General features: G+C 46.2%; 1 protein-coding gene across 1 annotated transcript; it reads right to left on the minus strand.

The window, feature by feature from the left end:
• On the minus strand, positions 1-27,743 carry mccc1 (methylcrotonyl-CoA carboxylase subunit). Its single transcript, XM_056277190.1, has 19 exons — positions 27,606-27,743; positions 26,971-27,014; positions 25,791-25,930; positions 25,465-25,560; positions 24,508-24,629; positions 23,972-24,119; positions 22,375-22,496; positions 22,041-22,152; positions 20,903-20,984; positions 19,711-19,838; positions 19,224-19,407; positions 18,232-18,341; positions 17,815-18,031; positions 4,515-4,601; positions 3,894-3,943; positions 3,558-3,695; positions 2,007-2,114; positions 873-944; positions 1-256 (listed from the first exon to the last, which is right to left on the minus strand). The coding sequence occupies exons 1-19, from the start codon at positions 27,659-27,661 to the stop codon at positions 116-118; spliced, it is 2,157 nt and encodes a 718-aa protein (XP_056133165.1). The 5' UTR covers positions 27,662-27,743; the 3' UTR covers positions 1-115.
• Between the last annotated feature and the right edge of the window lie 5 nt (positions 27,744-27,748).

Genomic DNA, 27,748 nt, shown 5'->3' on the forward strand with positions numbered 1-27,748 from the left:
AGGTTACCTTTAGTTAACTCGTTTTCGTCAGGTCGTTGACAAAGACTTTTCGTCAACCAAATCAACACCGCTGTGTATCGCACTTAATTCATGAGCCTGTGCATGTGTGTAAGGTTTACTGGCTGCCCTCCGCTCCCTTCTCCTCCTCCTCCTCCTCCTCTTCCAGTTCCACCAGCGGAGCGTGGCGGTTGGCCTGGGAGCCCTCGGTGAAAAACACCTTCTTGATCACACCCGACTTTGGCGCCCGGATGGTGTGCTGCATAGACAAAAGCAAGATGGGTCGACTTTAGCAGAGGCTTGGCGAGCTTGGTGCCGGGAGTGGCGCCTGTGTTGCAGATATAATCTGATATCAGCTTTGGAGGGGACAATTACATGATATTTTCTCAAGCGCAATTCCTGAGGGGGACACCAAAAGTAGTGCTGTAACACATAGCCTACGTTGTAATATGTTAAATGTATACTAAGGAACCATAATTACTACTACTGGATCATTGATAGGTAGTTAACTAAAGGGTTGTCCCAACTTGTTCAAATGTTTAAATCATTATACTACTACTAATAGTTAATAGCAGTGTTTCTTATCAGCCCAGTATGTATGCAAGTATTTGTATTTACAATCAGCAATACCAAGAAAGGCCAGTAGGTGGCAATGATACTGTACAGTGTATGGGTGCAGTTTTCGTAAATACAACAAGAATGGTGTGATCTCATCTAAAAGAATCTCTATTGAGAAACGTCACAAAGTTGGTCTCAGTATTGGGGGGGGGGGGGATATAGCATATTTTTCCCAGGATGGGGGGGGTTGTGTCCCCCCCGTCCCCTCCGCCTATGCTGTGTGTGACTAATCACGAGACAAGGCCACGTTTCCTCACCTCCATCTTCATGGCAATCATGACCATGAGAGGGTCTCCAACATCCACCTTGTCTCCGGCCTTCACCAGCACCTGGACACCGTGAGGGGATGAGAAAGCACAAGACTTAGAAGGCCTAACTTGCAATCTGAACATCGCAACCCCTCTGCCCCACTGCCACGCTCACGACTTTGAGTTCTTTTTCATTTCTTTGAATCCCGTCTGAAACATTAGCTAAGAGGCTACTTATATGAGCGCTGATGCTGATTTTGAAGACAGGTATGAACCCGCGTGTTGAACGTGATCATATTTGACATTTGATAGGGGATAAGCAAGGCTCAGCGTTTTCGGTTTTCATTTTTCAAAGCCATCCAGCATGCAGAATTTCGCCACAAGAGGGCACTGTTACATAACCTCACACGAACAGAAACATCTTTTGGATGCGTGGAAACATAAAATCCGGGTGAAAATCAGTTTAAAAAATCTGGGTATTTTCCGGTGAAAATCGGTAAAAGGTTTTGTTTGTTTTCCAGTTTTGTATGTACGCGGTACAGCCGCACGGAGGCCAAATAAGAGTGAAATCTTGTCTGTGATTCCTACTCGGTGACGCCGGCTATAAACCCTTCATGGAAGTGGAGTGTGGTTAGGAGGAAGAGGACTGTGGTTAGGAGGTTGGCTGCAGACTGACAGCCTAAGAGTGGGTAATTGCGCATCTTCTGCCACAGCTGCGAGCCGTTTAGTAATCAGCATCTATTTCTGTCTGTTCGCAGTAAAACCGACATCCAGACGAGTTGGGGCTGGACAGTGACAAGCGTGTGCAGCAGAAACACGGAAATCAGTGATTCATGGTTTTAGTAGTGACTGCTTTGCTTGACATTTAAAATTGCCACCGTGTCTGACGGAGACGACCGCCCAGTTATTTGTTCATCCCGCGTCAGCAGTACCTGTCACACCCCGTAAACTATCACCTTCACTGACTGGGGGTACGTCGCGTCGAAGACTTCACCGAAGCTGTCTGAGTAGCTGAGACGTACAGTATACAAATGGAAATTTCACTATACACTGTGTGTAACGGGGTGGCTGGCGTACTAAAGAAGTCTTTAAAACACACACACACACACAAATAGTTTGCTTTGAATAGTAGCGACAGCTTACCTTCTCTATAGTTCCAGTCATAGGGGCCACAGCTCCACCCTGGGCCCCAGAACCACTCACACCAGCCAGATACTTGGGTACAGGTATGGAGACTTCAGCGCAACCTTCCTGTAGGGGAAAGAAAGGGAGTGCTTAGTTTGACAACCAGGCAGATGGCGCCCTAGATTATTATTGACAATGCCTGAAAATACTAGATGAAAGGCTGGGACAGTTTATCCATGGCCTTTTTTAACATGACTACCTCAAACATGCAGTCTGCATATGATGACTTGATTTGTCCCACAATATAAAACATTGAAAGTCAGGGTTCAATCATGGGTTTCTGGTCCCCCTCCCCCTTTTTTTCCTCCCTAATTGTACTTGGCCAATAACCCTATTTTCCCGAGACATCCCAGTCGCTGCTCCACCCCCTCTGCCGATCCGGGCGGGACTGCAGACTACCACATGCCTCCTCCGATACACGTGGAGTCAGTCACCAGCTGCTTCTTTTCACCTGACAGTGAGGAGTTTCACCAGGGGGACGTAGCGCATGGGAGGATCACGCTATTTCCCCCCGGTTCTCCTCCCCCCTGAACAGGCGCCCCTGACCGACCAGAGGAGGCGCTAGTGCAGCGACCAGGACACATCTCCACATCTGGCTTCCCACCCGCAGACATGGCCGATTGTGTCTGTAGGGACGCCCGACCGAGCCAAAGGTAACACGGGGATTCGAACAGGTGAGCCCTGTGTTGGTAGGCAACAGAATAGACCGCCACGCCACCCAGATGCCCACGCATTTCTGTTTAATGTCGCTTTTCTGTGAGCTCTGTATGTAGTTGAATTTTAGTTTTACCAAGTTGTGTTTCTACTGTCAGTTTGTTAAACAATTCAGGTACTCGCCACCATTGAGAACAGTCAGACAGTATGTGTGTTTGGGTTCTAGGCAGAACGTACCATCGAAAACAGTTAGACAGTAGTTGTGTTTGGGTTCTATGCAGAATGTACCATTGAGAACAGTCAGACAGTAGGTGTGTTTGGGTTCTATGCAGAACGTACCGTTGAGAACAGTCAGACAGTAGGTGTGTTTGGGTTATATGCAGAACGTACCATTGAGAACAGTCAGACAGTAGGTGTGTTTGGGTTCTATGCAGAACGTACCATTGAGAACAGTCAGACAGTGGGTGTGTTTGGGTTCTAGGCAGAACGTACCATTGCGAACAGTTAGAGACAGTAGTTGTGTTTGGGGTTCTAGGCAGAACATACCATTGAGAACAGTCAGACAATAGGTGTGTTTGGGTTATATGCAGAACGTACCATTGAGAACAGTCAGACAGTAGGTGTGTTTGGGTTCTAGGCAGAACGTACCATTGAGAACAGTCAGACAGTATGTGTGTTGGTGTTCTATGCAGAACGTACCATTGAGAACAGTCAGACAGTAGGTGTGTTTGGGTTCTAGGCAGAACGTACCATTGAGAACAGTCAGACAGTAGGTGTGTTTGGGTTCTAGGCAGAACGTACCATTGCGAACAGTTAGAGACAGTAGTTGTGTTTGGGGTTCTAAGCAGAACATACCATTGAGAAGAGGTGGACAGTGTTGTTGAGGATGACCAGTTTGGGACGGGACTTTACCCCGTTCACAGAACAGTGCAAGAATGAAGCTCCGCCCTCTGCCTCCACCTCTCCTGTTGCATGGTACACCTCGCCGCCAATCTTACAGAACAAAAAAAAAACACACATAGTATTTTCATGGTGGCGAAGAAACTACTATGAAATGATGACGACTGCGGGCACTGATACAATCACTACTACCGTCACGACTATGACCACCACCTTTTGGAAGTGCTTCTCTAAAATTCGAGGGCAGTGCACCACAGCAAACATCCGCAACCAAAATATCCATTGGCTCACCCGCATAGTGTAGCTCCCATCGCTGTTATACGAGACCACCATATCCACTTCTGAAGACACACACAGAAACACAGAATGATGTTTTACAAATATTTCTGAAGAATTACACAATAGTCAAGTGGCTGCGGTGACACGGAGCACATCACGCTGACACACCGGTTACTGGGTGCAGTATTTTTAGCATCTATGACAGTTTTAGCATAAATATTGAAATAGCTGTTCATTAACCAACTGCCAAAAGCCAGACCCATCCAAAACTGAATAATTAATACAGTCATTACACGAGCTGACGCCTCAGTTAGGGGTCCACTTTCCACCCCCGAGGGTAAAAGTCCAACCGTTTTTGGCTGATGTGATGGTGATGGGCCGGGCCATGAAGGCTGAATGACAGTCAAGAAAACGGGCTTGTTCACATTATCAAGGAAACCATCAATCTAATTCCTCTGTGTTAAACCTGGTGCCTCGTGTCCAATCTGTTGGTGAAGAGTGTGGCTTTCGTCTTGAAGCGACTACTAAGAATTAAATGATACAACTAATTTTCATCTCCCAGGTCTCCCATTATGGTCTGGCTGATGGAAGTATCGATTCGATTCAGCTCTCTCTCTCTCTCTCAGCACTTACTCTTGTCTGCCAGCTGGAGTGTCACATTTCTGTTAAACAGCATGTTGAGTCTCCGACCACTACTGGAACCAAATGGGGAGTACGGATCTGGAACACACACACACACACACCAGCTTTTTGAGTCAAATGAACAAGTGTACGAAGGTGCAAACTGAGTCACCGTTTAAGTTAACATGGTTGTGGGTATTTTTTAGTTCCAACATCACCAAGACTTGTCAAACACTGCAGGGGGCAAGACAGCAGTGCCCCCCCCCCACGTGACATCTAATATTTACAAGAATGAATGAATTGAGTACATTTCTATTGCCAGTCCTAGGAAACAAAGCACTTTACAATGAAATGACTATCACATTACAGTACAGGTGGACCCAGCGGGAATCGAACCCCGAACCCTAGCTATGTTAGTACCATGCTTATGGCATATGTTGCCATGACACCAGCTATGTCAGCGAGTCAGATTCCTCATCTGACTTTATATTACTGTTATTTTTATGGACAGCAGTCTTGGGCAACTTGACGAATATATCGGCAATCGGCTGAGTGCAAGCGGCGGTGGTTTTTGCGCGGTTTTTGTCCTTTTGTTTTGCTAATTTAATGGTCTGCCTCCTCAAGAATTCAACTGGGTCAATAATTAAGCTGTAAAGAGTAGCTGAAAGTGTGCGTGACTAGGACCTGGCAGTCATGTACGTTCTTACTGCCCTGACTTCCGGGCGAGTCCTTCTCACAGCAGGCTGCGGCTGAAGGACAGTCGAGCTGCTGTCCGACCGCTTGGTGCTGAAGAGCAACGTCACTTCATCATCACGTTTGAGAACTACGCCAAAATCTGTATGAGCGGTTATGGACGCTTGTTTTTTTTTCCCGCACCCGCATTCCGGGAACTCTGCTTCTGATTGGCTAGTACTCGTTGCTTCCGTTGGTTAAGGTTAGGGTTAGGGATAGGGTTAGCCAATCAGAGATAGAGTAGGGGCGGGTCTTCCCGGAATCCAGGTGGGAAAAATAATAACGCGTTGTGCACCCTGAGCATTTGATAGCATAGTTATCTTATCCCCACCGGTTTGTTCGTGTGGAGGCTGCAAGCGGAGGAGTCTTTATTTGTTAATTAAAGAATAAAATCACGGGGCCCTGCGCGATCGCGTATTCAGTATATAGCTCGTTTGCAGTCACGTGATTCTGATGACGCGCGAGATTCGGATGGAGGGCAGGAAGTGAAAAGCAGAATGGGCGGGGTGGAGCTAGTGCAGCCCGAACTGTGCTAGTTTAGATGATGTCATGAGAGAAAGGTGTAAACAGGAAGTCAGACATGTTGGACATGATCCTTATGTTATGAAGAGGGGTGTTTTTGAGGAAGTGGTCACTGCACACACGCGCGTCATCCAACTCCGCCCCTCCCGACCGCAGACGGCGGGTCGCGAGCCATTTTTTTCCGGCGTTTTCGGTCAATTTCTTGCATTTCCCCCCTCATAAACAACAACAACTCTTGGCACTCAATAAAAACTCCTTGTGGTTTCTCAGTTAATGACGCCAAACATAGGCGTTACGAAAGTTTGTGGTAGTGCTTCTTCCTATGTAGACAATCACTTCCTGCCCTCCAGCTGTAGTTCGTGACGTCATATGCAAACAACCTTATAGCCTATGGCCGGCACCACTCGCTTGCAAAGATTGTTAATGTCGGTCGTTCGGTTTGCTGGTTGCGTCTGATTTAAAACCAAAATAATCCCAAATATGGAATTTTGTGTTCTTTTTTTGCAACGAGCTCTTCCATGATTACATTCGCTGAAAATGGCCAACGCGCGCACGTGTGTGTGGATGGTGGTGGTGGTGGTGGTGGTGTGGGGGTTAATGGGGTTAATATCAGCAATCACCAAATGTTGGCTGACGGTGGCCAGAAGGAAAATTTCGACATTTCGCCCCGACCCTAAAACTGCTTTAATTTCTCAGTGATGGAACAGTAACAGACCAACACAATGACGGAACAGTAACAGACCAACACAATGAGGGAACAGTAACAGACCAACAGTGATGGAACAGTAACAGACCAACAGTGATGGAACAGTAACAGGCCAACAGTAACAGACCAACACAGTGACGGAACAGTAACAGACCAACAGTGATGGAACAGTAACAGGCCAACAGTAACAGACCAACACAGTGACGGAACAGTAACAGACCAACAGTGATGGAACAGTAACAGACCAACACAGTGACGGAACAGTAACAGACCAACAGTGATGGAACAGTAACAGACCAACAGTAACAGACCAACACAGTGACGGAACAGTAACAGACCAACAGTGACGGAACAGTAACAGACCAACAGTAACAGACCAACACAGTGACGGAACAGTAACAGACCAACAGTAACAGACCAACACAGTGACGGAACAGTAACAGACCAACAGTGACGGAACAGTAACAGACCAACAGTAACAGACCAACAGTAACAGACCAACACAGTGACGGAACAGTAACAGACCAACAGTGATGGAACAGTAACAGACCAACAGTGATGGAACAGTAACAGACCAACACAGTGACGGAACAGTAACAGACCAACAGTGATGGAACAGTAACAGACCAACAGTAACAGACCAACACAGTGACGGAACAGTAACAGACCAACAACGACGGAACAGTAACAGACCAACAGTAACAGACCAACAGTAACAGACCAACAGTAACAGACCAACACAATGAGGGAACAGTAACAGACCAACACAGTGAGGGAACAGTAACAGACCAACACAGCGACGGAACAGTAACAGACCAACACAGCGACGGAACAGTAACAGACCAACACAATGACGGAACAGTAACAGACCAACACAGCGATGGAACAGTAACAGACCAACACAGCGATGGAACAGTAACAGACCAACACAGTGATGGAACAGTAACAGACCAACACAATGAGGGAACAGTAACAGACCAACACAGTGATGGGACAGTAACAGACCGACACAGTGATGGAACAGTAACAGACCGACACAGCGACGGAACAGTAACAGACCAACACAGTGACGGAACAGTAACAGACCAACAGTGATGGAACAGTAACAGACCAACAGTGATGGAACAGTAACAGACCAACACAGTGACGGAACAGTAACAGACCAACAGTGATGGAACAGTAACAGACCAACAGTGATGGAACAGTAACAGACCAACACAGTGACGGAACAGTAACAGACCAACAGTGATGGAACAGTAACAGACCAACAGTAACAGACCAACACAGTGACGGAACAGTAACAGACCAACAGTAACAGACCAACACAGTGACGGAACAGTAACAGACCAACAGTGACGGAACAGTAACAGACCAACAGTAACAGACCAACAGTAACAGACCAACAGTAACAGACCAACACAATGAGGGAACAGTAACAGACCAACACAGTGAGGGAACAGTAACAGACCAACACAGCAACGGAACAGTAACAGACCAACACAGCGACGGAACAGTAACAGACCAACACAATGACGGAACAGTAACAGACCAACACAGCGATGGAACAGTAACAGACCAACACAGCGATGGAACAGTAACAGACCAACACAGCGATGGAACAGTAACAGACCAACACAGTGATGGAACAGTAACAGACCAACACAATGAGGGAACAGTAACAGACCAACACAGTGATGGGACAGTAACAGACCGACACAGTGATGGAACAGTAACAGACCGACACAGCGACGGAACAGTAACAGACCAACACAGTGACAGAACAGTAACAGACCGACACAATGAGGGAACAGTAACAGACCAACACAATGACGGAACAGTAACAGACCGACACAATGAGGGAACAGTAACAGACCGACACGGCGACGGAACAGTAACAGACCGACACAATGAGGGAACAGTAACAGACCGACACGGCGACGGAACAGTAACAGACCAACACAATGATGGAACAGTAACAGACCGACACAGTGATGGAACAGTAACAGACCAACACAGTGACGGAACAGTAACAGACCGACACAGTGACGGAACAGTAACAGACCGACACAGCGACGGAACAGTAACAGACCAACACAGCGACGGAACAGTAACAGACCAAAACAGCGACGGGACAGTAACAGACCAACACAGCGATGGAACAGTAACAGACCAACACAGTGACGGGACAGTAACAGACCAACACAATGACGGAACAGTAACAGACCAACACAGCGATGGAACAGTAACAGACCAACACAGCGATGGAACAGTAACAGACCAACACAGTGATGGAACAGTAACAGACCAACACAGTGATGGAACAGTAACAGACCAACACAGTGACGGAACAGTAACAGACCAACACAGTGACGGAACAGTAACAGACCAACACAATGAGGGAACAGTAACAGACCAACACAGTGATGGAACAGTAACAGACCAACACAGTGATGGAACAGTAACAGACCAACACAGTGACGGAACAGTAACAGACCAACACAGTGACGGAACAGTAACAGACCAACACAATGATGGAACAGTAACAGACCAACACAGAGATGGAACAGTAACAGACCAACACAATGAGGGAACAGTAACAGACCAACACAGTGACGGAACAGTAACAGACCAACACAATGACGGAACAGTAACAGACCAACACAATGACGGAACAGTAACAGACCAACAGTGATGGAACAGTAACAGACCAACACAGTGACGGAACAGTAACAGACCAACAGTGATGGAACAGTAACAGACCAACAGTAACAGACCAACACAGTGACGGAACAGTAACAGACCAACAGTAACAGACCAACACAGTGACGGAACAGTAACAGACCAACAGTGACGGAACAGTAACAGACCAACAGTAACAGACCAACAGTAACAGACCAACAGTAACAGACCAACACAATGAGGGAACAGTAACAGACCAACACAGTGAGGGAACAGTAACAGACCAACACAGCAACGGAACAGTAACAGACCAACACAGCGACGGAACAGTAACAGACCAACACAATGACGGAACAGTAACAGACCAACACAGCGATGGAACAGTAACAGACCAACACAGCGATGGAACAGTAACAGACCAACACAGCGATGGAACAGTAACAGACCAACACAGTGATGGAACAGTAACAGACCAACACAATGAGGGAACAGTAACAGACCAACACAGTGACGGAACAGTAACAGACCGACACAGTGATGGAACAGTAACAGACCGACACAGCGACGGAACAGTAACAGACCAACACAGTGACAGAACAGTAACAGACCGACACAATGAGGGAACAGTAACAGACCAACACAATGACGGAACAGTAACAGACCGACACAATGAGGGAACAGTAACAGACCGACACGGCGACGGAACAGTAACAGACCGACACAATGAGGGAACAGTAACAGACCGACACGGCGACGGAACAGTAACAGACCAACACAATGATGGAACAGTAACAGACCGACACAGTGATGGAACAGTAACAGACCAACACAGTGACGGAACAGTAACAGACCGACACAGTGACGGAACAGTAACAGACCGACACAGCGACGGAACAGTAACAGACCAACACAGCGACGGAACAGTAACAGACCAAAACAGCGACGGGACAGTAACAGACCAACACAGCGATGGAACAGTAACAGACCAACACAGTGACGGGACAGTAACAGACCAACACAATGACGGAACAGTAACAGACCAACACAGCGATGGAACAGTAACAGACCAACACAGCGATGGAACAGTAACAGACCAACACAATGAGGGAACAGTAACAGACCAACACAGTGATGGAACAGTAACAGACCAACACAGTGATGGAACAGTAACAGACCAACACAGTGACGGAACAGTAACAGACCAACACAGTGACGGAACAGTAACAGACCAACACAATGAGGGAACAGTAACAGACCAACACAGTGATGGAACAGTAACAGACCAACACAGTGATGGAACAGTAACAGACCAACACAGTGACGGAACAGTAACAGACCAACACAGTGACGGAACAGTAACAGACCAACACAATGATGGAACAGTAACAGACCAACACAGAGATGGAACAGTAACAGACCAACACAATGAGGGAACAGTAACAGACCAACACAGTGACGGAACAGTAACAGACCAACACAATGACGGAACAGTAACAGACCAACACAATGACGGAACAGTAACAGACCAACACAGTGATGGAACAGTAACAGACCAACACAATGAGGGAACAGTAACAGACCAACACAGTGATGGAACAGTAACAGACCAACACAGTGACGGAACAGTAACAGACCAACACAGTGACGGAACAGTAACAGACCAACAGTGATGGAACAGTAACAGACCAACAGTGATGGAACAGTAACAGACCAACAGTGATGGAACAGTAACAGACCAACACAGTGATGGAACCGTAACAGACCAACACAATGAGGGAACAGTAACAGACCAACACAGTGATGGAACAGTAACAGACCAACACAATGACGGAACAGTAACAGACCAACACAGTGACGGAACAGTAACAGACCAACACAGTGATGGAACAGTAACAGACCAACACAGTGACGGAACAGTAACAGACCAACACAGTGATGGAACAGTAACAGACCAACACAATGAGGGAACAGTAACAGACCAACACAATGAGGGAACAGTAACAGACCAACACAGTGATGGAACAGTAACAGACCTACACAGTGACGGAACAGTAACAGACCAACACAGTGACGGAACAGTAACAGACCAACACAGTGACGGAACAGTAACAGACCAACACAGCGATGGAACAGTAACAGACCAACACAGTGACGGAACAGTAACAGACCAACACAATGACGGAACAGTAACAGACCAACAGTAACAGACCAACACGGTGACGGAACAGTAACAGACCAACACAGTGACGGAACAGTAACAGACCAACACAGTGACGGAACAGTAACAGACCAACACAGTGACGGAACAGTAACAGACCAACACAGTGACGGAACAGTAACAGACCAACAGTAACAGACCAACACAGCGACGGAACAGTAACAGACCAACACGGTGACGGAACAGTAACAGACCAACACAGTGACGGAACAGTAACAGACCAACACAGTGACGGAACAGTAACAGACCAACACAGTGACGGAACAGTAACAGACCAACAGTAACAGACCAACACAGTGACGGAACAGTAACAGACCAACACGGTGACGGAACAGTAACAGACCAACACAATGACGGAACAGTAACAGACCAACACAGTGACGGAACAGTAACAGACCAACACAGTGACGGAACAGTAACAGACCAACACAGTGACGGAACAGTAACAGACCAACACAGTGACGGAACAGTAACAGACCAACACAATGAGGGAACAGTAACAGACCAACACAGCGATGGAACAGTAACAGACCAACACAGTGACGGAACAGTAACAGACCAACACAGTGACGGAACAGTAACAGACCAACACAATGATGGAACAGTAACAGACCAACACAATGATGGAACAGTAACAGACCAACACAGTGATGGAACAGTAACAGACCAACACAATGAGGGAACAGTAACAGACCAACACAGTGATGGAACAGTAACAGACCAACACAATGACGGAACAGTAACAGACCAACACAGTGATGGAACAGTAACAGACCAACACAGTGACGGAACAGTAACAGACCAACACAGTGATGGAACAGTAACAGACCAACACAGTGATGGAACAGTAACAGACCAACACGGTGACGGAACAGTAACAGACCAACACAGTGACGGAACAGTAACAGACCAACACAGTGATGGAACAGTAACAGACCAACACAGTGACGGAACAGTAACAGACCAACACAGTGACGGAACAGTAACAGACCAACACAGTGACGGAACAGTAACAGACCAACACAGTGATGGAACAGTAACAGACCAACACAATGAGGGAACAGTAACAGACCAACACAGCGATGGAACAGTAACAGACCAACACAGCGACGGAACAGTAACAGACCAACACAGTGACGGAACAGTAACAGACCGACACAATGACGGAACAGTAACAGACCAACACAGTGACGGAACAGTAACAGACCGACACAATGACGGAACAGTAACAGACCAACACAGTGATGGAACAGTAACAGACCAACACAGTGATGGAACAGTAACAGACCAACACAGTGATGGAACAGTAACAGACCAACACAATGAGGGAACAGTAACAGACCAACACAGCGACGGAACAGTAACAGACCAACACAGCGACGGAACAGTAACAGACCAACACAGTGACGGAACAGTAACAGACCGACACAATGACGGAACAGTAACAGACCGACACAATGACGGGACAGTAACAGACCAACACAATGACGGAACAGTAACAGACCGACACAGTGACGGAACAGTAACAGACCAACACAGCGACGGAACAGTAACAGACCAACACGGTGACGGAACAGTAACAGACCAACACGGTGACGGAACAGTAACAGACCAACACAGTGACGGAACAGTAACAGACCAACACAGTGACGGAACAGTAACAGACCAACACAATGACGGAACAGTAACAGACCAACAGTAACAGACCAACACAGTGACGGAACAGTAACAGACCAACACGGTGACGGAACAGTAATAGACCAACACAATGACGGAACAGTAACAGACCAACACAGTGACGGAACAGTAACAGACCAACACAGTGACGGAACAGTAACAGACCAACAGTAACAGACCAACACAGTGACGGAACAGTAACAGACCAACACAGTGACGGGACAGTAACAGACCAACACAATGACGGAACAGTAACAGACCAACAGTAACAGACCAACACGGTGACGGCACAGTAACAGACCAACACAGTGACGGAACAGTAACAGACCAACAGTAACAGACCAACACAGTGACGGAACAGTAACAGACCAACACGGTGACGGAACAGTAACAGACCAACACAATGACGGAACAGTAACAGACCAACACAGTGACGGAACAGTAACAGACCAACACAGTGATGGAACAGTAACAGACCAACACAGTGATGGAACAGTAACAGACCAACACAGTGACGGAACAGTAACAGACCAACACAATGAGGGAACAGTAACAGACCAACACAGCGATGGAACAGTAACAGACCAACACAGTGATGGAACAGTAACAGACCAACACAGTGATGGAACAGTAACAGACCAACACAGTGATGGAACAGTAACAGACCAACACGGTGACGGAACAGTAACAGACCAACACGGTGACGGAACAGTAACAGACCAACACAGTGACGGAACAGTAACAGACCAACACAGTGACGGAACAGTAACAGACCAACACAGTGACGGAACAGTAACAGACCAACACAGTGACGGAACAGTAACAGACCAACACAGTGACGGAACAGTAACAGACCAACACAATGAGGGAACAGTAACAGACCAACACAGCGATGGAACAGTAACAGACCAACACAGCGACGGAACAGTAACAGACCAACACAGTGACGGAACAGTAACAGACCGACACAATGACGGAACAGTAACAGACCAACACAGTGACGGAACAGTAACAGACCAACACAGTGACGGAACAGTAACAGACCAACACAGTGATGGAACAGTAACAGACCAACACAATGAGGGAACAGTAACAGACCAACACAGCGATGGAACAGTAACAGACCAACACAGCGACGGAACAGTAACAGACCAACACAGTGACGGAACAGTAACAGACCGACACAATGACGGAACAGTAACAGACCAACACAGTGACGGAACAGTAACAGACCGACACAATGACGGAACAGTAACAGACCAACACAGTGATGGAACAGTAACAGACCAACACAATGATGGAACAGTAACAGACCAACACAATGACGGAACAGTAACAGACCAACACAGTGATGGAACAGTAACAGACCAACACAGTGATGGAACAGTAACAGACCAACACAATGAGGGAACAGTAACAGACCAACACAGCGACGGAACAGTAACAGACCAACACAGCGACGGAACAGTAACAGACCAACACAGTGACGGAACAGTAACAGACCGACACAATGACGGAACAGTAACAGACCGACACAATGACGGGACAGTAACAGACCAACACAATGACGGAACAGTAACAGACCGACACAGTGACGGAACAGTAACAGACCAACACAGCGACGGAACAGTAACAGACCAACACGGTGACGGAACAGTAACAGACCAACACGGTGACGGAACAGTAACAGACCAACACAGTGACGGAACAGTAACAGACCAACACAGTGACGGAACAGTAACAGACCAACACAGTGACGGAACAGTAACAGACCAACACAATGACGGAACAGTAACAGACCAACAGTAACAGACCAACACAGTGACGGAACAGTAACAGACCAACACGGTGACGGAACAGTAATAGACCAACACAATGACGGAACAGTAACAGACCAACACAGTGACGGAACAGTAACAGACCAACACAGTGACGGAACAGTAACAGACCAACAGTAACAGACCAACACAGTGACGGGACAGTAACAGACCAACACAATGACGGAACAGTAACAGACCAACAGTAACAGACCAACACAGTGACGGAACAGTAACAGACCAACACAGCGACGGAACAGTAGCAGACCAACACAGTGACGGAACAGTAACAGACCAACAGTAACAGACCAACACAGTGACGGAACAGTAACAGACCAACACGGTGACGGAACAGTAACAGACCAACACAATGACGGAACAGTAACAGACCAACACAGTGACGGAACAGTAACAGACCAACACAGTGATGGAACAGTAACAGACCAACACAGTGATGGAACAGTAACAGACCAACACAGTGACGGAACAGTAACAGACCAACACAATGAGGGAACAGTAACAGACCAACACAGCGATGGAACAGTAACAGACCAACACAGTGATGGAACAGTAACAGACCAACACGGTGACGGAACAGTAACAGACCAACACGGTGACGGAACAGTAACAGACCAACACAGTGACGGAACAGTAACAGACCGACACAATGACGGAACAGTAACAGACCGACACAATGACGGGACAGTAACAGACCAACACAATGACGGAACAGTAACAGACCGACACAGTGACGGAACAGTAACAGACCAACACAGCGACGGAACAGTAACAGACCAACACGGTGACGGAACAGTAACAGACCAACACGGTGACGGAACAGTAACAGACCAACACAGTGACGGAACAGTAACAGACCAACACAGTGACGGAACAGTAACAGACCAACACAGTGACGGAACAGTAACAGACCAACACAATGACGGAACAGTAACAGACCAACAGTAACAGACCAACACAGTGACGGAACAGTAACAGACCAACACGGTGACGGAACAGTAATAGACCAACACAATGACGGAACAGTAACAGACCAACACAGTGACGGAACAGTAACAGACCAACACAGTGACGGAACAGTAACAGACCAACAGTAACAGACCAACACAGTGACGGGACAGTAACAGACCAACACAATGACGGAACAGTAACAGACCAACAGTAACAGACCAACACAGTGACGGAACAGTAACAGACCAACACAGCGACGGAACAGTAGCAGACCAACACAGTGACGGAACAGTAACAGACCAACAGTAACAGACCAACACAGTGACGGAACAGTAACAGACCAACACGGTGACGGAACAGTAACAGACCAACACAATGACGGAACAGTAACAGACCAACACAGTGACGGAACAGTAACAGACCAACACAGTGATGGAACAGTAACAGACCAACACAGTGATGGAACAGTAACAGACCAACACAGTGACGGAACAGTAACAGACCAACACAATGAGGGAACAGTAACAGACCAACACAGCGATGGAACAGTAACAGACCAACACAGTGATGGAACAGTAACAGACCAACACGGTGACGGAACAGTAACAGACCAACACGGTGACGGAACAGTAACAGACCAACACAGTGACGGAACAGTAACAGACCAACACAGTGATGGAACAGTAACAGACCAACACAGTGACGGAACAGTAACAGACCAACACAGTGACGGAACAGTAACAGACCAACACAGTGACGGAACAGTAACAGACCAACACAATGAGGGAACAGTAACAGACCAACACAGCGATGGAACAGTAACAGACCAACACAGCGACGGAACAGTAACAGACCAACACAGTGACGGAACAGTAACAGACCGACACAATGACGGAACAGTAACAGACCAACACAGTGACGGAACAATAACAGACCAACACAGTGACGGAACAGTAACAGACCAACACAGTGACGGAACAGTAACAGACCAACACAATGACGGAACAGTAACAGACCAACACAGTGATGGAACAGTAACAGACCAACACAATGAGGGAACAGTAACAGACCAACACAGCGATGGAACAGTAACAGACCAACACAGCGACGGAACAGTAACAGACCAACACAGTGACGGAACAGTAACAGACCGACACAATGACGGAACAGTAACAGACCAACACAGTGACGGAACAGTAACAGACCGACACAATGACGGAACAGTAACAGACCAACACAGTGACGGAACAGTAACAGACCGACACAGTGACGGAACAGTAACAGACCGACACAGTGACGGAACAGTAACAGACCGACACAATGACGGAACAGTAACAGACCAACACAATGACGGGACAGTAACAGACCAACACAATGACGGAACAGTAACAGACCGACACAGTGACGGAACAGTAACAGACCAACACGGTGATGGAACAGTAACAGACCAACACAATGACGGAACAGTAACAGACCAACACAGTGACAACCAGGCGTCTGAAATAAAAATTGTTTCAAGTGGTTCAGCTACTGACGTCCGTTCTTGTTTGTCTGAACCAGGAAACCAGGCCAGGTAAGACTGGCTTCATGTGTTTGGTTCAGTTTTCCCCCGAGCTCATCTTTACTTGAGGCATTTTATAAAGCTAGATATTAGATTCTGAAGTGGAGGGCTCTTGATAACTTGTCATGGCCCTCGCATAAATGATGCCCGAGGCCAAACAAAGTAGCTGCATGTGGACTGTGCATCATTTTATGGCACTTTTCATTTTTGCCAACATGAAATTTAAATTCTTATCTTGATTAGACGCAAAAACAAGCAGCTGCTTGTGAGGCAGAAAAGATTTGTCAGTTTGTGAAATAATGTTTAATAATTTCCAAATTCCTATGGGCTACATTTGAAAACTAAAAATGTCATCCAACTCCCCTTCAACTGCCCTCAGCGCAACAACTGTTTCCCACTCGAGAAAAAGGACCCAATCCACCTCTGCTCACCGTTGGAGCTCTGTGTGAACTCCTCTGTGCATTTCCTCTCCTGAAGCACCAAGCCCAGGGCGGCCTGGCACAGCGTGACCCCAGAGGGTGCGATTGGTGCGGGGAAGAGGTCGCTGTAGTGCTGGGGGATGAAGCTGGTGCTCACGTTTCCCGCCTCAAACTCTGGGTGGCCTGACAGGCTCAGCAAGAAGTCAATGTTGGTGTTCAGACCCACAATCTGATGGCAGAGATGCAAAGCGAGACAGATGGAGGGATGGAAAAGGAGGCACATGAAGAGGTTAGAGAGGGAAAAGGGGAGGAGCCACAGAAGGAGAGAAGGGAGAGGAAATCCGAAGGTCGGTCATTCTGTAGAAGACCCCCATCATGACATGCAAAAACAGTTTCAATCCACCAAGCGTGTGTGTGTGTCTCTCTCACATTGTACTGTCTTAGGCAATATCTCAGTTTCTTTAGGGCAGCCGACCGGTCTTCTCCCCACACCACCAGTTTAGCTATCATGGGATCATAATGGGCTGACACCTCATCCCCTGAGGAAGACGCACACACAATGAAATACACACATACTTTATGTATTTTATCAAACACAACACTACACCTTAGCAACAGCAAACACTGAAGAGCATGTGATACCCCTTTCAGACTGAACTGAAACAAGTTCACAAGTGCCTCTGGTCTGAAAGAGTCCACAACTCAGAATCCTACAATAGTCCAAGGTACAACACAGCAGTATTGCTTAGTATTGTTGCAGCATTTTCCTGCAAGTGTATCTGTCTGAACAGGGCTAACAGGATCTCAGGAATCGTGCATTTGACATGTCGTATTTGGTGGTTTTACATTAAAACACTCAACCAACGAAAATGCGTTCAGTTAAGTGAAGGTAAAGATGGCGGCTTTACCATCTCACGGCCAAATATTTTTCCTATTCCGCCACCCTGTGGGTACAGTGTGGAAATGATGCTGAAAGACAGTGGAATAATCTCACCTTCCTTTTCTTTTTTTCAAGATCAATTGAAACAAGAAGTTGACATAAGTGAACAAAGACTAGGTGGGTCTATCTGAAAGAGGGCTTTTCAGGAGAAACCTGAGATTTGTCTGAAAGGAACTCTAGTTGAAAATCCCAGAATTTGAACTACAGGAAAATTCCAGGACTTGGAAGAAGCTTAGGGAGGTTGTGTGTGTATAGCGAATTCGGGGGCCAGCCCGGGAAGTGCTGCAGCCGGGACGCGAACCCGGGTCTCCCACACCACAGGCAACTACGCTAACTAGTCGACTAAAGGGTCCAACCCGGTAGCCAAGGACTAGCGAGTCTAGTTATCCGTGGTCGTTACAAAGTGCAGCATTTTCTGACTAATCTTAATTGTTCACGCCTTATGTTTTATGTATAGATAAGTAAGACAGGTATCTCCTACCTTCCCGGACACCGGTCTCAATTCGTGTTTGTTGATCTGACTGGGGGGTGGAGAGATGCAGCAGAGGGCCTGCCCCAGGCAGGAAGTCATTGTTGGGGTCTTCAGCGTAGATGCGAGCTTCAAATGAGTGTCCTCTTAAGACGATGTCATCCTGGAGGAGAGGCAAGCGCTCACCTGCTGCCACCTGCAGGAGGAGAGGAGAAGCCAATTAAATAACGCCAGAGAACACTTAATAGATATTTTACAAAACTAAAGTTCATACACTGAAATTAAAGTTTTGTGATGGCAGAATGTACCACCTCCCATCTACTCTCCCTCTTTTCCTTCTAAGTTTACCCCCTCTTCTGTTCTTTCCTACAGCCCACCTTGCGTTCCTCACTCCTTCCATCTGTCCGTTCCACTCAGCTTCCTAAAGAGGAATTCTGGGGCTGAAATCAAACCATCTTAAAATTCAAACCCATCTTCACGACCTCCGTCTCTGCCTCACCCTGAGCTGCCACTCCACCAGGTCTGTTCCAGTGATCATCTCAGAGACGGGATGTTCCACCTGCAGTCTGGTGTTCATCTCCATAAAATAGAAGTTATGCTGGGCGTCCATGATAAACTCCACCGTGCCTACAGGTGACAGGTACACGGACAGTTTGACGACCAACTTCATAGGGCAGATTTTATGTAGTCCTGCTTCAGAAAATCCAATTTTAGCGACTTAACGTACACTCATTCCAAACTGCTACGGCTATAAACAGACCACTATGGCTCGGTAAGATTAAAGGTGCATTTCAGAGTTGTCATGGCAGAGGTTCAGCAAAATAACTCAAAACTAGCTTGGGCGGCTCTGTTGCAAATACATAATGATCCATCCATCCATCCATTATTCAAACTGCTTATCCCGCAGGGTCACAGCAATGCTGGAGCCTATCCCAGCAGTCATTGGGCAGCAGGCGGGGAGACACCCTGGACAGGCCGCCAGTCCATCACAGGGCCAACACACATACATTCACACCTAGGGACAATTTAGTACAGCCAAGTCACCTGACCTACATGTCTTTGGACTGTGGGAGGAAACCGGAGCACCCGCAGGAAACCCACACAGACACGGGGAGAACATGAAAACTCCACACAGGGTGATCTGGGACGACCCCCAAGGTCGGACAACCCTGGGGCTCAAACCCGGGACCTTCTTGCAGTGAGGCGACCGCGCTAACCGCTGCACCACCGTGCCGCCTTTTTAAAACTATTCAATTATCATTTGCATAATAACAATGCGATGTAAAGGCTAGCTGAAATCATTAAAATGCACACCAAGCTAAGTTATTAATGAAGCTTGTAAAATGATCCCCAAGCCACACAGACCCAGAATTTAATGGAGATGGACCAGTAGCCGATTTCATCTCAACAAACCCAACTCTATTTAAATCAAGATTTTATGATCACTGATTTGCTGCATCATCTGCCTGTACCTTAAGCTTGTTAAATATACAGTTATAAACCCTGTACCGCCAGCAGTGATTTTGCACCTTTAAGATTAAACAAAGGTCCACAGTTACCAGTTATGTATAGTGATGCTGATCAGAAATGTGACAGGTTTTGTGTGAAAATGAAAAGTGATAAATGCATGGTAAAAAGAAACACAACATGTAATCCCACACATTTTTAACCCGAGTGAGAGAGGTGTTTACCTGCCCCTATGTAGTTGACAGCCTTGGCTGCTTTAACCGCAGCCTCTCCAAGTTTCCTCCTAACGTCAGGGCTAATGCCCGGCTGAAGACACACAAAACACACACACACACACACACACACATTTACAAACAAAGTGAGAACATGCAATAACTAATACACACAAACATGTGTAAATGCTCAGATATTTGAAAGCGGTTACATTCAAATTGCTGCCACACATTTCCACTCACACCATCTTTCCCTGCACACATAAAACACACACTCAGCTGTCACACGACAAATAAAACAATCTGACTGCCTTTACACACATCTGCACACACTTGAAACCAGGTGAGATCCGTTCTGAACAGATGTTGACAGGAACTCGTTCAGTATCGTCCCGACAGCCTCTTACGCTGTGGAAACCTCGCTGTGTTTTCAGAAGTTCGACTGGGATTTGAGATCACTCACAACGCTGCTCTTCCACCACTGAAGAGCGCTCTCCGCCTCCGCTCTGAGCGACTGAGCGGAACCTCTCCATCTGCTCTGAACCCCGATTTAAACACCCCTCTGCGGCACGCTGCCTTCGGACAATCTGCTTTTTCCTTTACGGCCATTAAATACTGGAGTAGGCCTCCAGCTCAGCTTGACTTCCCGTCTTTTTCACACGGTGCAGAAAAATACTGAGCGACCGGTCATGCTGACAATAATCTGACCCTTGTTCTGATTTTTACTTGTAATGAATCGTATTTTATGGTTGTCCTGGATGAATGTGCTGGTACTAATGTGTTGATGTGTGCGTGTACATTTGTCTGTATAACTGTTGGTGTGATGGAGACTACGTACTGGTGTTGCATGGACATGCAGGTTTTTAGTGTCTGGTGATTGACCTGTGTGTACCTGCCCAGGGACCGCAGACGGGTAACACCTATTAGCTAAATCTGGCAGAAATCATCTCTTCTCATCTTGAGATTAATGTTCTTGTACACGGTCCTTGTTTAATAAATAAAGGAAAATAAAAAAAAAATGTGTAAAGGCACAACCACTCAAGTACACATTCATCTATTCTTACTCTGGGGCCTCTTTCAGTGATGTAAACTCTCTCTTACTCTGTCTCACACACACACACACACACACACAAGGAAGAGTGACTCTCACCCCTGGCGCCTCCTCTATGATTTTCTGATGTCGTCTCTGGACACTACAGTCTCTCTCAAAAAGATAGACAGCATTACCATACTGGTCCCCAAACACCTGCACCTCTACGTGTCTGCAGGACAGAGGGAGAGGAGAGACGGTGAAGAGGAACAGGAAGATGAAGATGGATTGAGGGAGAGAAAGAGAGGAAGAATGATACAGGAGAAGAAAGAGAAAGATGAATAAAAAGTTTAAAAATTACCATTATTTAGTTAGTGAGTCACCTGCTGAAGGACACACCTGTCAGTGTGTGTGTGTGTGTGTGTGTGTGTGTGTGTGTGTGTGTGTGCTTTACCTCGGGTCCTCTACAAATTTCTCCACCAACATAACGTCATCGTTGAAGGACTTCTTTGCCTCTCGCCTGGCTGACTCCAACTGCTCTAAAAAGTCTGAATCTGACCGGGCGATACGCATACCCTTAACACACACACACGCACACACACACACACACACACACACAAAGTTAACATATCCAGGCTAAATACACACTAGAACAAAGACTTATAAAAACACACAAGTCTGAATACTGTATACACCACATGGTATTGTTATGGTGCAACTTACTATCGAGAAACACCAACAAGCGAGCAGCACCAAACAGCTGGGAGGAGGATCTATACATCTCACACACGCACGAAAACATGACCACCTGCCTAATAGTATGCTGCTGGTCCTCTGTGTGCCACCAAAACAATGCCGCCCCAGCGACACATGGACTCTGCAACAAGACCCCCGAAGGGGTCCTGTGGTATCTGGCACCAAACCGTTAGCAGCAGATCCTTCAAGTCCTGTAAGATTTGAGGTGGAGCCACCGTGGATCGGACTCATCGGTCCAGCACATCCCACAGATGCTCAATTGGATTGAGATCTGGAGAATTTGGAGGCCAGGGCAGCACCTTGGACACTTCATCATGTTCCTCAAACCATTCCCGAACTATGTGTGCGGTGTGGCAGGGTGACATCCTGCTGAAAGAGGCCACTGGCATCAGGGAATACCACTGCCATGAAGGAGTGTACCTGGTCCGCAATGGTTTTTAGGTAGGTGGCACATGTCAAATTGATGTCCACACGACTAGTCGGACCCAGGGTTTCCCAGCAGAACATTTCCCAGAGCATCACACTCCCTCCACTGGCTTGTCGTCTTCCCACAGAGCATCCTGGTGCCATCACTTCCCCAGGTAAACAGTGCACATGTTAAACATAAACGGCCATCCGTGTGATCTAAAAGTAAGTAAACGGGACTCATCGGACCAGGCAACCTTCTTACATTGTTTCAGTTCTAACACTCGTGTGCCCATTGTAGGCGCATTTGACGGTGGACAGTGGTCATCATGGGCACTCTGACCGGTCTGCGGCTACGCAACTCCATACACAGCAGGGTGTGATGCACTGTGTTTTGTGACACATTCCTCCCGTAACCATCACTGAAATGTTCTGTGACTTGTGCCACAGTAGACCTTCTCTCAGTTCGGACCAGACGGGATATCTTTCGTTGCCCTCATGCATAAATGAGCCTTGAGCGCCCAACACCCTGTCGCCGGTTTGTGGTTTGTCCCTCCTCAGACCCCTGTTGGTAGGTACTCACCACTGCTGACCAGGAGCATCCCACAAGCCTTGCCGTTTTAGAGATGCTCTGACTCAGTCGTCTGGCCATAACAGTTTAGCCCTTGTCAAAGTCGCTCAGGTCTTTTACTCCTGCATCCAACACGTTGACTATGAGAACTGATTGTTTGCTTACCATCTAATCTACCCAGACCTTGACATGTGCCCTTGTTTGGAGATGATCACCGTTATTCGGTTCACCTGTGAGTGGTCATAATGTTTTGGCTCATCAGTGTATTTCTGTATGAAAAGATCTCATAGACTGGCTTTGAATAGTTATTCAGACTCACCTTCCCCCCGCCTCCACGGACTGCCTTTATCATCACAGGATAACCAATCCGGGCTGCTTCTTCTTGAAGTCTTTGGTTGGATTGCTCCTCACCATGGTAACCACCAATGATTGGCACGCCAGCAGCAGACATGATGTGTTTTGATGTGCTGAAAAGAAGGAAACAACAAACGAGACAAGGCCACTTAAAATGTTTTCATAAACTGGAAGTCACCACAAAACAACTGTTCAAAATTTCACTCGAAAGACTTTTTAACATCTTCTAAAATTTTGAGATTGGGTTATGGTTTTAATGTGTGATGAATCCCCATAAGGGTTTTCATTTCCCTCATTCCCACCAACCATCTACGGAAAAAAACATCCATATCAAATGTCTGATGCCATCACTTATCATTGCCATTATCATGTTATCAATAACAGCGATCAGCGTTATTTGTCAAAGGAAATTATGTCGGATGAAAACAGTACCTTGTTTGTGAAATCCACCTTATTGTAGGCCAGTCTTAGAATCTGTGTGTGTGTGTGTGTGTGTATTACCTCTTAATGCCCATGTCACGGATGGCAGAGGATGGGGGACCTATGAAGATGATGCCCTCCTGTTTGCAGGCCTCTGCAAACTCTGTATTCTCTGAGAGAAAACCATAGCCAGGGTGGACCGCCTACACATTTATAAAAAAATGATATTTACAATATTAACTAACAATAGTTAATTGTTAGTCTTAACAACCTTGGTTGCTAGTTTTGTTTTTGTGTTATTTTCAGTATTTTCTTAGGCTTTACTGTGAGTTCTGACAGTACAGAAAACCGTACTTCTTCTTCTCCTTACTCTTTCAGCTGCTCCCGTTAGGGGTTGCCACCACTGATAATCTGTTTCCATCTTTTCCTGTTCTTTGCATCTTTCACACCTCCGTCACGCCAACCACCTGCATGTCCTCCCTCACCACATCCATAAACCTCCTCTTTGGCCTTCCTCTTTTCCTCTTGCGTGGCAGCTCCATCTTCAGAATCCTTCTCACAGTACACCCAGCATCTCTCCTCCACAATGTCCAAACCATCTCAATCTTGTGTCTCTTGCTTTGCCTTCAACCTGAGCTGTCACCTGTCAACTACTCATTCCTAATCCTGTCAATTTTTGTCACTCCCAACGAAAAGCTTAGCATTTTAGTACAGGAAACAGTATGGTACGGGCAAAAATAACCTTAAAGTGCAATGTATAAGTTGAAACTTATATTTTTCACTACACTATATTTGGCCAAAACGTGATCCAAAACTGTGTTTTCTAAATCTAACTGTTATGGGAATTTTTGAATACTTAGGAATGGGGAAATATGCAGAGAATAAAAGGCTACTGGAACACCTACTTCTCCTTACAAATCAATCACTACATTTCCCTTTATGACTAGATGTGGTGCTGTATAATAAACACACTGATGCCATACTTGACCACAATTCATGTTTTCTAAATATGTACGTTGAAATCACAGGAATGCTCACATTTGATCCAGATCTCTTTGCCACTTCCAAAACCTTCTCCATACACAGGTAACTCTGCTGGGAGGCTGCAGGTCCAATGTGGTAAGCCTCATCTGCCTACAAAACAAACAAATATATGTAATTTTGCTATTGAGTGGATGCCTTCAGTCGGTTGTATGCAAAAAAAGACTAGGAAGACAATCAAACAGACACACTGACAGCCAAAATGGCTAAAAAAGATAATTACAAAAAGACAGACAGACAGACAGACAGACAGACAGACAGAAACAATTAAGGTAAAAAGATAAATAATAAACAGTTGACAAATGAGATATCCAACTTCTCACCATGGCCACATGCATGGAGTGTCTGTCTGCATCACTGTACACAGCCACAGAGCGAACACCCATCTTTTTGGCCGTGCGCATCACACGACACGCAATCTCTCCTCGATTTGCTATCAGCACTTTTTCTATCTTTCCCACTCCTAGAAAAAGCACCACACACATAAATTATATTGGGTTTGATTAATATTGTTGTTGCATTCATTTAAGTTTAGAAGAGATACCTCTCTAAATTAAGTCCATGAAATTAAAACATTATAAAAACATAAAAAATAACATTCAATTATGCCCAGGAATAATACCTACTTAAAATAAAAATGAACTTCACACAAACACTTCAGCTAACATTTATATGCCAATCATGCTCTTAAGTTCCTAAGAACATATTGGTCAACATACGGTACCAAATGACAGTACTGCATAAAACAATTACGGCAGCTTAAAAAAAATACCTGGGATCCAAAATAGGTATCAGTCCTGTTAACACTGGGTCCCCATATATAGAGGGCTGTGTCATCAGTTTTGAGGGCAAGAATTTACATTCACCAAAACAGGTGAAGAAGCTTTGTGATCATTAACATGCAAGCTGAATAAACACTGCTCTGTGTCAACAGTTTTCAATTCAATTCAATTTATTGTCATTAAAAACAATGTGCAGGCACATGTTAAAAATGAAAGGAGGGCTACGGCTTCACCAAACAGTGCAAGACAGACAAACACAGCAAATACAGTCTAAGATATACACACACGAAGACCAAAAGCTAAAAGTAAGTTAAAGAAAGAGCAAAAGTACAAAATTCAACACTGCTCTGTGTCAATAGTTCTGATCTTATCCTGTGTCTCAGCTCAATCAAAAAAAAAAAACATCTTTAAGTATTTCAATTGCAGAAGAGCATTTATTTGTACTTCAGATTTCAATATAGATGGGAATTGAATGAAGTTGACTAGACTAGTCAGAAAGGCTAGACTAGTGCCTTTCTGACTAGACTAGTCAGAAAGGCACGAACTGAGGAAGCCTCTTGGATGAGAGGCGAAACGTCTTCACTGATATATACCAAGTCCAGTTGCACTTCATTCAACTCCTCTGGATAACCATGACCTGGATGAATGAGAACATTCACAGGCAATATAGACAGGCTATACCAGATGTTGACAGTGACTGACTGGGGTCATTCTTACCCACCTCCTGAAACAAACTTCACACATCCTTTGGTCCATGACAGTGTCCTGAGAGGACAGGTAACAGAGGTGAGAGGTGCAGCAGGTCAGTGGGGTTACTCTAATACCCTGGCACAATTACCAAGGGCAGAAAGCAGCTCTGTGCTAAATGGGTTAGTTGTGGCTCGGAGGCTAGCCTCAGTGATCTACTGGTCCCTGGCGAGTAAACGTTACAACTTATGTGAAATGAGTAACACCCTTGATGTAATGAATTGAATAATTGATTTCCTTTGAATGATTACTCGAATCTTGCAACTTGTTTAGTCTAAGATGGTGTGCATGCTGAACCAGCTGAATGCTAACTTCACTTAACCTTGCACAGGTCTTCATCAACCCCGCTAGCCTGCGAATAGCGAACATTACTAAGATGTTGGCATCATTCGCAGAGGTAAATGTATGGCAATGATGTGCACCAAGCTGATGGTGTGAGAAAACTAGGATCTGCACATTTGTTCTTGGAAAGATGCCACCAAGCTAAATTAACTAGGCTAGCCAGCCTGTTCCCATCACTAGTTAGACATAGGTTGTAGTGGGTTCACCCAGAAGGGCAACTCACCCCTTAAGAAGAGTAGCGGTTATGGCAGCTTTTGACCTACTTACTGTGTAAATTTTCTCATACCCTGCAGGGTGGGGAAATTCAGAATAACTGCAGCCATATCCCGGGACAGCTGCTAGCTAGGCTACTAGCCTGGACTTAGTGGCCGACCAGCGATATACCTGAGAGGCGAGAGGACAGCTGCTAG

This window comes from Lampris incognitus, chromosome 3, assembly GCF_029633865.1.
Source record: "Lampris incognitus isolate fLamInc1 chromosome 3, fLamInc1.hap2, whole genome shotgun sequence".
Taxonomy (NCBI): Eukaryota; Metazoa; Chordata; class Actinopteri; order Lampriformes; family Lampridae; genus Lampris; species Lampris incognitus.

Bases quoted from the DNA above. Each gene is read 5' to 3' on its own strand.
- mccc1 (XM_056277190.1), bottom strand. From the start codon at position 27,661: ATGGCTGCAGTTATTCTGAATTTCCCCACCCTGCAGGGTATGAGAAAA. The intron at 25,561-25,790 runs GTGAGAAGTTGG...TTTGTTTTGTAG, and splicing joins ACTCCATGCATGTGGCCATG to GCAGATGAGGCTTACCACAT. The intron at 24,120-24,507 runs GTAATACACACA...CCTTCTTTTCAG, and splicing joins CGTGACATGGGCATTAAGAG to CACATCAAAACACATCATGT.